The sequence below is a fragment of the Belonocnema kinseyi genome, chromosome 9, assembly GCF_010883055.1.
Source record: "Belonocnema kinseyi isolate 2016_QV_RU_SX_M_011 chromosome 9, B_treatae_v1, whole genome shotgun sequence".
Classification (NCBI taxonomy): domain Eukaryota; kingdom Metazoa; phylum Arthropoda; class Insecta; order Hymenoptera; family Cynipidae; genus Belonocnema; species Belonocnema kinseyi.
The window spans coordinates 42,046,834-42,064,547 of record NC_046665.1 but is presented as its reverse complement, the minus strand read 5'-3'; the positions used below and the strand labels follow the sequence as shown (position 1 = coordinate 42,064,547).

General features: G+C 39.2%; 1 protein-coding gene across 1 annotated transcript in view; it reads left to right on the top strand.

The window, feature by feature from the left end:
- The first annotated feature begins 17,194 nt into the window (after window positions 1–17,194).
- The window catches only part of LOC117180506, a 57,623-nt gene continuing 57,103 nt past the window's right edge, over window positions 17,195–17,714 (top strand). The window contains exon 1 of the mRNA XM_033373003.1: window positions 17,195–17,390. Coding sequence (XP_033228894.1) covers window positions 17,195–17,390 — 196 coding nt within the window. The remainder of the gene's footprint in view (window positions 17,391–17,714) is intronic.

Below are 17,714 nucleotides of genomic sequence, written 5' to 3'. Positions count from 1 at the left end.
TCGGTAGTGATGGGTGGGCATTCTTTATCAGGTGTTATCAGGGCAACACATAACTCCTTGAAGCTATTTATATTTTCTGAGTCTTCGTCTAGTCTATGCTGCACTTCGTAGACTTCTCTCCAAAATACTTCGATCACCTCTGGTGTGGGTGGGTGTTCGACAGTAACCGGAGGGCCTTGGAAAAGTCGAGATGGGTCAGAGAGCTGCTTACTCTGAGAGGTCGCCCGGTATCCCGGAGTCACCATTCTCGACACCTCACCCAGGTGCCATTCAGCTTTCGGCACGGTTTTCACACCTCCCTGTACCAAGGGTTTCTGCTGAATATGGTTACAACAATAAATAGGCAGTCGCGGACAATCGTCCAGGAGTTGTCCCGAAGGAATCAAGCCCCAAGTGGAGTTGTGAAAACCGAGATATCGCACTTTTCGCAGCAAAATCTGCGAAACCATGCTGAACTACTCCGAAAAAGGGGCTATGTAAGCGAAACGCCTACTATACCACAGCCAGATCAAGCCGGCAACAGAGAAAGAGAGGCGACACTAAGGCCAACCGCGGGCAGGCATCCAATAGAGGAAGAGCGATGCTTTATGACCCGGTGCAACATCAACACCAAGGTTTCCCTCAAGCCTAAAGATCTGACTGAAATGGATGAAGAGCTTCGTGGACATTCTTCCGAAGAATCCGAACTCTGGGCTATCAGTTATTGTGTGTATAATGCAGCGAGAGCTTTGGCCGATGCGAGCCGTAAAACAAAACCAACCGTTGATCATAAGACCAAAAGACGAATGCATCAACTTGCCATAAAGATAGGCTGGGCAAGACAGTACGCGTCCCGCATTCAGTGTGTGATTGACTGCATCACATCTGGCAGGAATTTTACCGCCAAGGTTCGAAAGTTGGCGCCCGAACTCCGGACCCGTTATCACACACTTAACAAGTCAAAGCTGCTGAATATTGAGTCTAGAATGCCCTTACAACAGGATTATTCTGGGTACAGCACATAGAGTCGCAAATGGAAGAGACCCTCTCCTTAAAATTGTCAGAAATCACGAAGAAGTGGTTAAAGGAGCATTTCTATACAAAGCAGCGGAGAAGGCTGCTGAAACACTCGGACTTAACTTTAGTATAAGAGAATGTACGGTATCTTCCACAAAAATTTGGAGGATCAGTGAATGTCGTGTGAGCTAACGTTTGCATTCCTTAAATCGCCCGGATTGAAGTGTGGTACGGAGGGTTTCATTTTAGCTTACCAAGACGGTGTAATGCCTACCTTAACATACCGTCGCCACATTTTGAGCCAAGACATTTCCGATGATAGCTGCAGGGCGTGCCATGCACACCCCGAGCAATTAGCTCACATACTATCTAGTTATCCAGATTATGCGGGAACGACCTACATCCAAAGGCACAATACGGCACTAAGAGTGCTTTATTACTATCTCTGTCACTCCTACGGCGTTAACCTAAATATCGCTCCTCCAAATGCTCCTAGGGAAATCGAGTCAAATGTCAAGAATGGGAAGTGCCGCATATACTGGAACTTTATATTCTCGACAATTTTTTCTGTTGCACACTCTAGGCCAGACATGTTCCTTCTTGTCTTCGAGAAGCGAACCATGTTCGATATCGAATTTCCGGCACCAGCTGACAAAAGCATCATAGCTAAGGAGAATGAAAAGAATGATAGGTTGAATGGAATGAGGGAGACCTTACAAGGGAGTTGCAACGATTGTACCCGGGAAAAAATGTATACGGGAAAAATGCAGAATGCGGTAGTCCATGGATCACTCCGTGTTCTCAGGGTGCACAAAGCTTTTGCCGGATCGTCGTATTGATTCCGTTACAGACTGTAACCACCTATCTCACGGTTGTGAGACGTGGTTGTGGCTGAAATTTTACGGCGAATTCGCTAGGAGCGGCTGAAATTTTTCAGATTAGCACCCGCTCCCGGCGAAATCCTGCGGTTGTCCTTATGACAAACTTTTAATTATATATATATCAACGATAGAACAGTAGGATTTTTCCAACTATGTTCAGAATCAATTGATGTTATGACAAGGGTATCACAAGAAAATGTGTTTTCAATGAAATGTGGGGGAAACATAAAGAGCAAGCGCGTAAGATGAATTCCCCCCAAGAACATCTGCCATGCAAAATATCTGTCATGTTTGACTACATGAATTTACGAAATCAAAGTTGACTCAGTGAGTTTAGAAAAAATATTCACAATTAAGTATTTTTAAAGAATCTTTTCATAAAGTATCGTACAGAAATTTTTTAAATAAATGTCAGAAAGCTATACTAGACGTTACCAAACTTTGCAAGATTGAACCTTTACGGTAGAAAAGGAATATTATTACTTAATATCTCGATTTTTAATTTCAACAAAATTATCTGGATATGAAGATTTAATATCTGGATAATAAAATTTAGTATCAAGTTATTATCATTCAGTTATTCAGATATTAGTATTAAGGTATTCAACTCTGGGCATTAAGTTTAATATCAAGATATTTCAGCGCAATTCTATGCAGATAAACGTTTCGTTGTGAAATTTGCTGTTATATTTATTTTTACAGTAAGATAGTAGCAAGCCAGGGTATAATAACGTCATTATTTCAAGAATTACCGTTGCGAATATTAAACTTTGCGAAGTTACTAAGTTCATCGCATTATAATAATGCCCTTGTCAAAATAGAAAAATAAAAATAAAATCGCAATTCACTGTCACACACACACGCTCGTGCGCGCTCGTAAAGATGATAAAACAAAGGCCCACAAAAAAAATGTCTGAATTGGGTACGATAAAGTATATCCTTATGTTTTTTGAGCCGTTGAATCCGAATCCGACTTCAGAAATTGGATCTAACGGTGAAATTTTCCCGTAGCCTAGAAAAAAGTCTAAAATCTAGGAAATTCTGGAATCTACAAAGGTATTTATTGTAAAATATAAAAAGGTTAGTACTTTGAATACTAATACAGGCATTTTAACGTACTTTGAGTCGCTGAACACAAATTCGACCTCACGAGTTTCCCTAGGATTGAGATTTTTCCCCTAGACTAGGGGAAAGTCTCAAAACTAAGAGAATTATGTGACCTCTTAATATAATGTTTCTACAATGCCAAAGTGATGCGAAACTTAAAGTTCATTTAGGAGCTGCATTCAAATTTGACTTCGAACTTGATTCACAGGGCGTCAAATTTTCCGTAGCCTAGGGGAAATGACGACAAATTGAGAAAATTTTTTGATCTTGCTCAGGGTATGTGTATATACACTAAAGTTAATTAGAGTTTATAAGTAAATCCAAATTCTTCAGGTACCGCGGGTCGCTAAACACAAATGTAGCCTCATAACTTTTCTGTATTTCGCGAAATTTGGTTTAAATGTGACATCGGTGTTACTATACACTGTCTTAATTTTTTTTCTCACCTAGAGCAAAGAGTAGATATGTCAGAAAAATTAGCGGTTAATTAAAGGGAACTATAAATTTTTACAAATAAATTCCACATACATTTTGAAAAGTATATGAATTACGTTTTTTCACGTTTCCTGGTTCTTTGGTCTGTGAACATCCTACGTAGTGGTTTTCTTTTACGTTTTTTCTCTTTTAACTCAACATCTCGTTTTAACATCCAGAAAAAATCTGCCATCATGTGCTCACCTCATCGCCCTTAATAACGACGCTCCATTTCCTTGATATCTTGATGAAAGCGTTCTCCCCGTTCTTCACTCTCATCACCTTGATTTTCAGGAAAGTAATCCACATGTGGTTCAAGAAAATGCAGTTTAAGATTTATTAAACAATTTTGATCGTGGAAATTCTGAACTATACTTTCAACAACTTTTTCATAGTCCTCGCTTTTGTGGTTACCTAAAAAATTTTCTACAACCTTTTTAAAACTGAGCCATGCATCTTTCTCAGTATCAGTCATGTACTCAATGAACTGCTTGTATTTCAACATTTATCTTGTCTGAAGCCCGTCAAATACCCGTTTCTTTACTTTGGCGTGAGATAAGCCTAGAAATTTGCTTGCTAAATATGTGAAACATTCTCCTTCCTTGTCCAGTGACTTAACGAATTTCTTCATTAAGCCAAGTTTAATATGAAGGGGAGGAAGAAGAATTTTCGAGGGATTTACCAGTGGCTCAAATAATATATTTTTTTAACCAGGTTCAAAAGAAGTTCTTTTTGGCCACTCTTTTTTTTAAAGTGATTCTCGCGATCTCTACGATCCCAAAATCAAAGGAAGCAGGGATATTTTATGAACCCTGATTGTTGCCCTAATAAGATTGTGATAATTTTTAGATCTCCGCAGACCGTCCTATTGTCATTTAATTCTTAATCAACTGCAAAAATTTTTTAAGGTTTATATATTCTTCCTTCAATATGGTCGAACGTTCTATAGGTACTGATGCATATTGTGTAGCAAAACTGCTTTCAGACTACGCATCGACGACTCAATAAAAAGCCTCCACTCGTTATCTCTACAAATGTTCAGTTTTAGTGCATTCATTAAATCTTTAACGCCTGAACAATAAACTAAATCAGTATCGCGAGAAAAATACTGCAGGCACTCTTTTTCTCTATTTCGATAAACGGTAGATTTGGTTCCTTTTGTTAATAAATCATCTTCAGGCAATCCTAAGTTCTTCACAACGTCAGTGAATTCCTTTTATGTATATAATTTTGTTTTTTTTTATTCTCCTGAATTAATAAAGTCATCTTCACTGTTATCACTTTCATCATCACGAGTGCCAGCATTACTCTCATATTCTTCACCAGAAGATGTTTCAATGGCCATTTGGTTAATTGGAATAATAACACCTTTTTCAATTTCTGCAATATTTTTTGATACCACAATATCGTCAATATGTTCATCACATGAGGGAATAGGCTTGGTGGTACAAGAAACATTGGCATACTCAATTTTTTTATTCGGTTTCAAAATGTACCCAGAGATCTCAGTATTACAAAAATAGCAATCGCTTTTATTAACAGGTTGTCTCCATACTATCGGTGAACTGAATTTAATTTTTTTACTTTCCTGATAACGACGTAGTGCATTATAACAAATAGAGCTTATAATACGAGGTGCCTAATCAGTATCTTGATCTTCGATTTTACGCTGGAAACACTCTTGATTAAGACTTTTTATCATGTCTGAGATACTTCTACGACATTTTGAACGACGTATTCACTACAAACGTAACAGAAAGAGTTAAAATGTCCGTTTTATTCAAGTTTAGAGCCAGATGTTAGTTTATTTTAGTCTGTATGTTTTTAAGATCTACAGGTGAAGAAAAAAACCCGCATGTTAGGGATCCTCGTTCAATCGCAAGTGAGTCTGCCGTCCTACCGGTCATAACCCTCATACATTTCCTACGTCTATGTTTGAGAGCCTTCCGACTTTGACGAGGATCATGTCAAGTGTGCGTAAAAGCGAAAGCTTTTTTTTAATTTCCCAATTTTTCCTTTAGGCTAGGGGAAAAGAGAAGCTATGTAGAATCGTTCTCAGACTACACATGTGTTAAACGACCCGGCGTATATTGAGAATTTAGATTTACTTATAAAGTTTAACCAAATATAGTGTATATGAACATACCCTGCGTGAAGCCGTAAGTTTGTCTCAATTTCTAACTATTTCCCCTACGCTAGAGGAATATGACGCCCTATAAATTAAGTTTGAAGTCAAATTTGAATTCAGCTACTAAATAAACTTTACGTTACGCATCACTTTGCTATCATACGAATATCACATTAACAGGTTCCAGAATTCTCTTAGCTTTAAGATTTACCCCTAGACTAGGGAAAAAATCGGACGCCTAGGGAAATTTGTAAGGTTGATTTTGGTTTCAGTGACTCAAAATACATAAAAATGCATATATTAGGATTGAAAGTACTGACATTTTGCTATTCTACAATAGATACCTTTGTAGGTTCCGGAATTCCCTACATTTTAGACTTTTCCCCTAGGCAAGGGAAAAATTTCAGTACCAAATTCAAATTCCTGCCCCTTGTGACGTACAATATTGATCATCGCAGACAAAAAAAACGAGTCTTCTCTAACAGTTTTTTTCTGAATATTATTATTTTTTATGCTTTTTATACAAGTGTATATAAGATTCACTACATAAATTTACGGCTGAGGTTAGTTTTCGGGAAAAATTATAAAAGGGGTAAATTTTCAAATGTTAAGTTATTAATTTAGAGTTCTGAATCATCTTTATATTGTTTAAGTTTGCCTTAGTAGTATTTTTTTTGGGACATGCATGATATATTATCGGAGAGGAAAACCAAAATGCGCTTACAGTGTTTCTGAATATTAATATTTGTGATGCGTTTTATATGAGCATATGAAAGTTCCGCAAAATACATTTACGTGGAAAGATAGTTTTTGGGGGAATTATAAAAGGGACGTTTTAAGTAATTATTTTTAAGTTCTAAAACATCTTTATGTTGTTTAAGGTTTTACTTTCTAAATGTGTCAAGAAAATGTACAGCATTGTTAAAGAATATAATGGAAATTGATTTCAATAATTATTTGGCATAATAATAATGGAGCGCATTGCAGTTATGTCGGCAACATAAAACGAATTCCAATTTATTTTTATTTTTACTTCAAAATTTGAGTTTTTAATATGCTTTAATATAATTTTAACACGTAGCATTGCCTAAATGTCGACAAGATAATTTTAATTCTTTATATATTATTAACACTCTGGTTAATTTTTATTATGCTTTAACAACATTTTAACTCCACCCTCTAAACAATAATCAGTGAAAAATTCACTGATTGAAATAGTAGTTACACATTTCACTGATTAATCAGTGAATTAGGACTTATTCACTAATCATTTCTGTAACACCAGAGTAAATCATGTGAAGCATGATCTCTAAATTATTAAGTTAAGCGTTGTTGTTACTCTTTTACTTCTATGGCAAGAGGAATTCTTTAATGAAATAAATTTTTTAATTTTCGGGCTGTAAGTCTGCTGAATTAACTGCGGGAAAAATACGAGTATACTCTAACTCGTATAGTACATGACAGTCCAATATTGATAATAAAGTAATATGGGAGGTTTTTTGTCATTCACCAGCATCGAAACTTTTTACCTTTTTAATATTTGATAATATTTCTGGATTTGAAGTTTTTACTAGGATTCTTTGATTGAAAGTACTAAAATATTATTTTATTATGATTACTAAATTGACATGGTGCAGTGTTGCCAACCCTCAAAAGTGGCTATTTTACTGAATCAATAAGTAACCTTTCACTAATTGTCAGTTACCCGTTTCTAGCTATCTGAATCAGTGAAATTCCACTGATTCAGATTTAGAGAGTATGCATTCCCATTATGCCGCCATCAGAATTTTAATTCCTTTGATTTTTATAATGCTTTAACATGATTTTAACGCGTTGCATCTCCATTATGATAAAGCATAATTCTAATTCGTTTCATTTTTATTGTGCTTTAATATAATTTTAGCTTGTTGCATTTCCATTATGTTAAGGCATAATCGTAATTCGTTACATTTTTATTATGCTTTAAGATAATTTTAACTCATTAAATTTCCATTATGTTAAAGCATAAGTGTATAACTTTGGCCGCTATACGGCATTCCTATGAGATAAGATATTGCGTACCCGCGCCTCAGCCTTCAATCTTCCTCTCACTCTCTTCATACTTTTCGTTTATCCCCAGATCGTTACCAGAAGTATCAGCTGCGCCGTCTATGCTCATCTCGTTGAGTACTTTTGCCGAAGAAAGTCGTTACAAATTAGAGGTGAACAAAATCTCGTTTTGTGTTCTTTTCGGAGTATTTTCTTCGGCTAATTAAGTGTTGTGTAGTGTGTAAAACTGGTGCAGGATATTTTGATAGCAGATACAGCACCCATTGCGCCTGTAGGTTCCCGGAGGAGATTAGTCATTAGGGCCCAGGAGCGTCGTGATGTTGCGCAATATAGTGAAAATTGACGGCGTCATTCGTTTTATGGCGATGACAGCAACTTAAACGAAGACCAGTATTATTTTCCGGCAAAGAAACTTTGTTTCAAGAGTAGCAGAACTCGTTACCCTGACTTGCAAAATCCGAATAAGGGTTTAGTCGCGTTAGATTCGCGAAAACCTTCTGGTTCTTCGGAGCCGGAGTCGTCTACAAAGCTGTTGGACTTTAGGGAACTAAGAACTGACGTACTCCACAAACATGGTTTGAATATTTATCTTCGCTTCTTTGCTCAGTCTCACAGGTACAGGCAAATTTTAATCTAATAACACAAGTGATCAGTGGGAAGAGCGCAAAGTGCATTAAAAATAGAAGGGACGTCTTCTAAGTGAAACGTTTGAGCAGCTTTAGGCAGAGTCCCTTCTAGTTCAGAATATCTTTTTGGTAAAGAGGTTTTATCGCGTTTTTTATTCAGTCTCTAGGGGGTCTCAGATTTAGCCCAGCATGGCAACCAAGAGACCGGTTACAAACAAGACTTCTCCCGGTCTACTGCATTCAACAACCGGACTTTTCAACCCTTAAGGGGTAGGCTTTACGGTTCAGAATTGTCACTTCCAGGAAAGGTAGGGTTTTGAGGGTTCCACACAACATTCTCAACCTGATTTACGGTTTCCGAATTCCTCTCGGTTCGAAACCGAAGTTGATACGCAATTGGATGGATTCCAGTTTTTTGACACGGCCAGGGGAACAGATGTCTCAAAAGATCGATCTGTTGAAGAGGCAAGGGATTCTTGACTCCCCAACACGTTTGGGCCCAATCTTCATCTCAAGAATGTTTTTGGTCAGAAAGAGCAACGGAGACAGGAATCGATCTGTCTCAAGCTTTCTTTCACGTACAAGTGGCGGAGTCCCATCGTTGCCACCTTCGCCTCGTCTACAGAAAGGTACTTTTGCAGTCAACGAGCTTGCCTATTGGTCTCTCAGCTGCCCCTCAGATTTTCGCGATAATAATTGACCATAATTCGTTAGCAAGGTATAAGGGTTGTCGTGTATCTAGACGAGTTTTGTTTGGTCTCGCTGGACCAAACTAAGTTAAGTTATGGACGTTAAATATCGAAAAGTGCCTTCTGAATCAATGCAAAGAGAGTTTTGAATTACAACAAAATAAGTATTGTATGCCGCAACTGATACACAGCATGCCGGTAAGTGTCCTACTGATGAAAGCCGCTACGAGCATATACGGCGCAGCCGCTCTTGCTGGTAATGATCTGGGGATAGACGAAGAGCAAGACGGGAGAGGAAGTAAGAATTAAGGAATAAGACGTGGATACGCGACAGCTTCTTTTGTAGGGATGCCGTGTATCAGCTCCAACACACAATACCGTGGCGAGGACTAACAGATGGCGTCACAATATAGTAAATAAGACACTGAATTGCGGGAAGTTTTAAATGCGCGTGCCCATCCCTATCGACAAGTGGCATACACTGACGCCTGTTATCGAATCTATGACATAGATATTATCTTTGCCAATACAAAGGACATCTTAAGGTGCCGTTCTGTGGGTAGAAAACGTCAGAGTAAAGCAAAAACTCATGAGAGTAAAAGAAAAAAGTAGATCTGTCCGTCACTTTCACTCTCATGACTTACTGCTTTACGCCTCTCATTCTTTCAGTTGAGTAGAGATTCGCAGTGATGGAAACAAGATATGTGGCTTTTGGGTATTTACAGCCGAATTGCCCCATGCTAAAGACACCTGCTTTAGACTATGTTTTACACACGCATACACACAGTCACACATGCACACATTTCTAAACTGAATACACAACTTAATAGGTCGGCATGTGACTATTTGAAAAATTTTTCCCCTTCTCTTATTTCTCAGTGAGAACGAAAAAGAGGATTATTCCAATGTCCAAACAATAATACTCAATGAACGGGATAAACGTTTACATTTTTAATACTTTGGAAAAAAATTATGTTTAACCACAATGGTATTTAAATATTGTTTTTCACTCTTCATTAGCTATTCCATCTATGCTGAAGACTTATGAAGGCCTTCCCAGCATAAAGCATAAACCAAAGACGACTATTTTGGTTCTAGTTCCGCCCTCCCCCCACCAACCCTTCCTTATTAACTGAAGTTTGGTGGGAAGGAAGTTACAACAACAATCTCCACAATATGACGAATTTTTACTCAGCTTGGACATGATTTTGACTCGCAAAAGAAACTTATAGCATAAAGGGGGTGGTTAGGCGTATAATATAAACAATGAATAATACAAAAAATAAAACAGCCTCGGAAAGGTCTGAAACTTTAATTGAAAAAAGGCATCCACACGGTAAATGTGAAGGTCAAGTTTCAGGCGTCAAATGGAGCATGGGTGTTTAAAATGGTGGGGGTGTTAGGAGCGTGTATGACCTCAAGGTAGAAGAATGACCACAAACTATGCATGTAAGGAAACTGCATATTTTATATGTGCTTAAAACAAAGAAAACTGGATGCTGCAGGCTGAAATGAAAGTAGGAATCAGGAGATTATTTATCATAGAATGCTACGCGCCAGTTTATAGTGATCCCGGAGAACTAAAAGACGTCTTCTGGGAGACTTTAAATTACAAAATAAATATTTGCGATTATGGTAAAAGAATAATTCTGCTAGGAGATATGAATGGATGGATAGTCATTTAAAATCGGGATACAGAAAGAGTACTAGGTAACTTTGGGGAACCAAAAACGAACTATAGCAGAGATAAATTAGTTGGCTTATGCTTAGAAGTGGACTGTCTGTTCATTAAAAATGCATGATTTAGGCATAAAATGATCCTCATGTACTCCTGGTGCAAAGAAAGTAGCCACAGTATAATTGACTTTGTTTTTGCGGATGAAAGACTAAGAGAGCTGGTGAAAGATACAAGGGCCATGAGGGGTTTTGAATGCCATAATGATAATTACCTTCTGATCTCCAAAATTAACTTAGGTCGGGGATGGAGAAAAAAAAACAAGAAAACAGAGCAAGCGCGAATAAAAATTGAGAACCTACAGAAACCCGATGTGTGAATAGATTTCCAAAACAAGATAATGAAAAGCATAGATAGCGCAACATGGGAGGCGCAGGTAAAAAACAAAGATATAGAGGGCGCATGGACAAAATTCCGGGATATCATTGTTAGGTGTGGCATCGAAGTGTGTGGTACCGCAGTTGTAGGAAGAATGTCTGGTGATGCGTGGTGGAATGATGAAATTCAGGTTGCCCAAAAATCAAAGAAAGAAGCGTACAGGAGAACTTTAAACATCGCAGGTCTTAGCGATGAGGAAAGAATTAGACGTATAAGTCATGACCGACACGAAAGTAGGATACTCAGACGATTGATTCAGAATATTAAAGGTAAAATTAGATCAAAAGAAGAAAAGAAAATACAAAATGACTTTGAAGGAAGCAAGAAACTGCTTTATAAGAAAAGAAGGGAAATAAAAGCAGAGAATTTTTCAACATGAGAAAGGATAATGGGGAAATTCTATGTGATGCAGACGGGATTCTAGACTCTATCAGAGACTATTTTAGGGGACAATTGGGAGATAAAGCTATAGGACTACACAACTGCGATGTAGAACACGATGCGTTCGAAAAATCAATTGAGAAGGTCTGTATTACTGAGATTAGGGATATAATTAGGAGCTTGAAAAACGGTTTTGGCTGTAATGAACACATTTTCATAACATGCATTGATATTGAAACAGAGATAGTTTCATAGTCTAGTTTAAAAAATGGGTATTCTAAAAAAAAAATTTGGTTAATAAACATTTTATTGCAACTTATGACGGTTTTGCAAAAAATCAATTTGCTTATTTCCAATTTCGAATGATGAGGGGTCAAGGCGAGGGTTGGGGGGGGGGAGGTAAATTTAAACCGAGAGTAATAACTGGTTAGTGTTTCATACCAAAGACCAATCCAATCTTTAAGTTCTTTCGAAAGTTATCCTGCTGACAAACTAAAAATCTATAGACACACACACAAACAAATTCGTAAAAAACTGTTTTTCGGATTCAGGGCGTTTTAAAAAGTAGACATTTGACAAAAACTAGGGGGGTTCAATTTCACACAAATGCAATACCTTCTCTGATGAGAATGTAAAATTCGAAAGTTCTCATATTACGCCAAAAGACGTGAGAAAGGGACTTATTTTTAGCATGACAACAAAAGATAGCGAAGAATGTTTGAAAAAGGGTTGTAGTTCTTCATTGAACGGTAATTCAGAAAAAAATATACATTCACAAAATAAACAACTTTTGTATGTCCATTTTTTTCAGGTGCATTCTGTTAGCACCTCCACAACGGAATTTGAATATTTTCCTTACGCCCTAATTTTAGGCGTTTTTGGGCACCGATGCCAAATTTTGGGCTCTTTTAGTTTTCTCAAGAAACCGACTGTTGGGTGGGAAGGACGTCCACCCAAAAGTCGATTTTCTTGAGAAAACTAAAATAGCCTAAAATTTGACATCGGTGCCCAAAAAAAGCCCAAAATTATGGCATAAGGAAAATATTCAAGTTTTGCTCAAGAATTTCAGGCTTCTTTGTACTCTTAAAAACTGCAAGAATTAATTTTGGAAAAACAATCCCTATCTTATGAAAACTATCTTTTAAATAAAATATGTACTTGAACTAAAAGTAAGCATATCAGAATTTCGAGCTTTTTTCGGGCTCTTCTTGGACACCAATAGCGATTTTTGGGATCTCTTTTTAACGGAGTTTTGGGGTATAGGTGCTGCCCGCCAGCACCTCCACTACAGAAAAATTTTAAAAATCAACAGCGCCAGAATTTGGGGCTTTTTCGGCCTCTCAAAAACTGCAAAAATTAATCTTTTTAAAACAATCTCTCTCTCCTAAAAATTATCCTCAATATAACTTTCACACCCAGCCTAAATGTAAACATATCCGAATATCGTGCTATTTTTGGGTTCCCAAAAACACTCACAAATTAGTTCCAAAAATACCAAAAAAAATTATATGTAATAAGTACGAGAAAAAATATACCGTAGGTCTGACTTTGTTTTGAGTCAATTAAAAATAGCAAATGATATTGTTGGAAACTAATTCATAACACTAACAGCTACCCCTAACTTAAAATATAAATATTAAACAAAACTAAAAAAATATAAATCAAAAGTCAATGGTTTGGCGGGTTTCACAAATCACTGACGAGAATCTCCAAATGAAGAAGAATCATACTGTTCAATCTTGAAAAACTCTAAACTATACTCGTTACCACATTGTAATAATATAAGAATCAAATAAAAAAACCACCCTTGACGCATTTAAGGTTGTATGTAATAAAATCAATCTCTGGGTGAATTTTTTGAAAAAAGAGCTATATTTAAATGAAATAATGATTTATATGCTAAATTAATTTCAAATTTTTTAATCATAGCGATGCTGTTAAAAAATACAACAAAAAAAATATGTAGAGTTTTTCCATCGTGTAATTTCATAGATCATTCAATGAAAAACATTGAAATTTTAGTCACTTTCAAACTGATAAACATAACAGTCTCGCATAGCAGAAACACTGTTCCCTCCCTCCAGCTTATCTACTCTACCAAGCTATTCAAACGCACATGACAGTTGATCAACCATGGTTAGGTTTTAATTGTGACGTTACATGATCTACGAATCTGCCGCTGGCATAGTAGTGGTCACTATACATATATACACATCCTACGAATTATATGCCAGTAGCGTACTGAACTCTTCACCATGCGGGTCCGTGAAATTTGTTTAATGTAATGGCGCTTCCTCAGGCTTGAAAATCAGCCCATGTATTACTCTGACAAGTTTCTCTTCTACAATTCTGAACTGTATGATTTCATATTTCAACCACAGGCTATAAATGCCTAAATGTAGAACCTTCCAGAGCGCTTTTCTCGAAAAATGGCTTGGTTCTTGTTTTGTTGCAATTAATTGAAAATTGATACACATTTTGCGCCTGGGAAGTAGCAAACCGCCATCATGAGTGTACTCATAGCGAACATAGTTCTCGGGGCCTCAGGCTGGCTATGAAACAGCGGGGGGTCTAAAGTGTTATTTTTTCGACGATACTTAAAACATCGTAAGTCTAGGACCGATCGATGCTGCGCCCAAAATTGGAAACTGTTGAATAGGGAAAGTATGGAATTTACATTTACTTTATTTCCATTTTCTTATTCATTTCATTTATTCCTTCATATCATTATTTTACTTTCATGGTAGCAAGTTTCAATTGAAAACTCTGCAATCATATACAATCATAATTTTCCTATCTTTTTTCTTCAATCTTTATTTGTTTCAAATACAAGTGCTTGCGTCACAATGAATGTGCTCTTAAGTCAGAATTGATTAAATTTTTTACTTCAAGATTAATATCATGTGATTCAACTGCATTGCTTTTCATTCAAAAAATTAAAATATTGTTTACAGAAAGCGGAGGAGCCTTCTTTTTCGAGGTGGGGACCTAGCCATATAATTATAAAATTAAATGGCACAATGTGTACTGCTTATACTATGTTAACATTTAATAGAAATTATAAATATATTTCCAAGTGATTAACAAGATGGAGTGTTTGCGAAATAAATCCATAATATTAAATTTTACCCCCCCCCCTGCGCCCCAAATATGAGCCAAAAATAAAAAACTACATTTTTATGTTCATTATTGTTAATTTTTAGCAATCATCCGTCGTCTTTTTCATACAAATAATTACTAGTTGTTCTCTACCTCATACTGTCTGTAGCCTTTGAGGAGGGAGGTAGGAACAGTGCGCCCGCTTAAGGGGTCAGCGGATGAGGCTAACGCGGGCTGGTAGAAGAATACGTAGGAATAGTGATCCTGTGTGTTGGTGTTACGCGGTGAGCGTCTACCGCGCCTGAGCGTGTCGAGGTACTCAACAAGATGCCTGTGATTATTGGCTTCGTGCTAGAGGGGTGCCGACCACTGGTGTGTCGGTCCGGCGTTGGTTACGCTTCGTGGCTTCGTTGGTCAGCCAGACGTCGAACTCTTTCGTTCCTTGTGGGGTATTTTTGCGTCTCGAAGGAAATGGCAGCTGATTCCGCTTGATGTCCCCCTTGATGAGTCGTTTCCACGCCGTGAGTCCGTCCATGTAGTTCGGCGCGGCGACGTGGAACGTGGCAGTGAGAACCACCGGTTCAATTACACTCTACAACAAGTTTCTACAGGCTATTTCAGAAACGTTGCCGGCGACGCGGTGAGCCCGTTCCTCGTGTTACAACTGGAACGACCAGTGACCTGAAGAGGCTCGCCGAAAACACTTCTGGCGAACCGAAGGCCGACAACAGTAGACCGTCTGAGTCCGGGCTTTCTTCGGATTCAGAAACGGTGGGTTCCCTGGGTGGTGTTACGGGTGGTGCGGGTAACACGGCGGATGGGAATTCCTTGAGCTGGCCGGTAACGACGAATCCTGATGGTGGTACTGGATCGATGACGAAGATATCGCTAGCTGAAGGCAGCGGATCACGTGGTGGCACTCGTAATGCTCTGGGTAACGGCGGCGAATTCGAACAGTCTACCACGATGCCGGCAGACAGCGTTATATTTAGCGGGGGAAAGACGTAGCGCCATTCCGGATAAAAGGCTGGTAGCGGAAAGGGGAGGGGGATCTCTCGATCTCGTGGTGGTCCTCGATGGCGCGGGTCTCGTGCGCCCGGCTGTCCCTTCTTCTTCTCGAGGAGGCGCGCATCGTTTGTATTTATTGAGGCCGGACGGCCCTGGTCTGCCCGGATCCGGATTTCTAGAATCCCTGAGGGTAAACGATGTAATTAAGGCTGTGACGAGGCCCTCCTGAGTCCTCGCGTGCCGCGTTGCCAACCCTCCTGGGTCGGTGCTCCACTCTCACGTTGCCGGCCCTCCCTCGTTGCCTCGTCCGTACGACGGGTAATACGGCCAGTGGAGAGACGTACGTGGCGTAAATCTGTGTAGCGATCACGACGCTCCGCAGTGGCTCTTCTTTGTCCCTCGTTGGTACCTACCGGGCTTCTACGTACGTGGTTTCGAAGTCGGTTGAGCAGTCTGGCGGTTGACTTGCGCCTCCGCTGCTTCTCAGGCGCCAATCGTATGGAGTCCGCCGGAACTCCTGATCTCGTAGTACGTGTCTGAGAGGTAGTCGGGCCCCTCAGGCTGCTGTGGCGGGCAACGCGTTGATTACGACGTGCGCTACGCGCTCCCCTGCCATCAAGGGTTTTGTTGGAGTTCTTGCCTCACGTTAGCTTCGTCCAACTTCGTTGCTACCGCTCGTCTCAAACCTGATGGAGCGCCTGAAAAAAAAAACGAAACACAAAGATAACAACAAGGCTCAAGAACAGAAATCAGCAAGATATCAATTATAGAACGGGGTTCCTTTCGTAAGAAGATTAGGTAGATTAATGAAAGAGTGAACGAAGCGACTCCGTATGCACTGAACGCTGATCTTGAGTCCACTGCACTATCCGTGAAATAACGGGAAGACAACTAGTGACCCGAACTAAGAAGGCAGTGAAGTTTGCTTCTAGAGATCTCCTTTATTTAATGCTTTTACAAGGGTGGAGATTACCTTGGCGCGATTCCTCTCCGTAGGATACTTTATAATGTTGATCGATGAGACGAGCGCGGAAATGCTCTCGTGAAGGCTGGAAGCCGAGTGTCTCTTGCAGTTTCGAACCTGCTCTTTTACGAACTGAGCGCGCGGAGTTGTGAAGGTGGCGGGGATACTGAGCTCGCCGGTTGGCTGTGCGACCGCGCGTGGGGATGTCGATGCCGCTGGGAAGGGATCATGAAGCTAGGTCAAACAGAATGAAAGTTCGGAGTTTACTGCTTCTATTATATTTATTTAAAGATATTTCCTTAAGCAAGGTTTAACCTCCGAACAATCGTACTGTTTCAACTTAGTTAAGTTCAATTATTTTATATTCCTATTTGCTAACATGTGAATGACTTAACTATCTTAATGATTGTCTGATTTATTCTATCCTATTTCGTTACTGCCTATATAATTACGTCAGTTTATTGACGTACGCGTAGACACGAGTTCGTGTGTGCGCGTACATCAATTTATTAATGAATTTATCATTGATTTAAGTGATCCAAGAGGGGAGGGAGGGTTAATTTACAACTATTTTCTTACGCATGTAAGATATCGTCTTTCCAAACGAGTTGAGCTCCCGGCTGCACTGGCTAATGCGGTAGAAAAGGAAGGATAGAGAGATTAAGAGAGAGAGAAAAGAATGATAGGAAAGAGAGTAAAGAACGCGCTTTCGAGTGAGAGAGAAGAACCGAAGAAAGCGTACGTGACTTGGCCTGCCGCAAAATTGATGCTGTTGGTAAACATGGCCCTCGCACGTGTTCGGCAGGCCGTCGTCACTCAGCCAGGGAGAATTTCAGGCCTCCAAAACAGTGATCCCAGATCTGAAACGAGATGCGGTCCAATACTACGACAGGGCTATGTCAGAGCTCGCAGACCTGAAACGCCGCAACGATGCCCCACGAGGGGAATCGTCCCCCGCCAGTCGCCACTCATCGGCCGCCTGCCTTTGCCCCTCAGCCTCCTCACCCTCAAGGTCTCGGTCGGTTCCGTCTATACTCTCAGTCCATAGTCTATATCTAATTATCTATACTCGTTTGTTTCTGCTTTTCTCGTTTCTTACCTTCTCCCCCAATTCTTAATTTTTCAGGCGTGTTTCGGAAGCATTATAGAGATTAGTATATTTTATTATTTGCTGCGCCAGATTTAGAATTTGAAAAGAT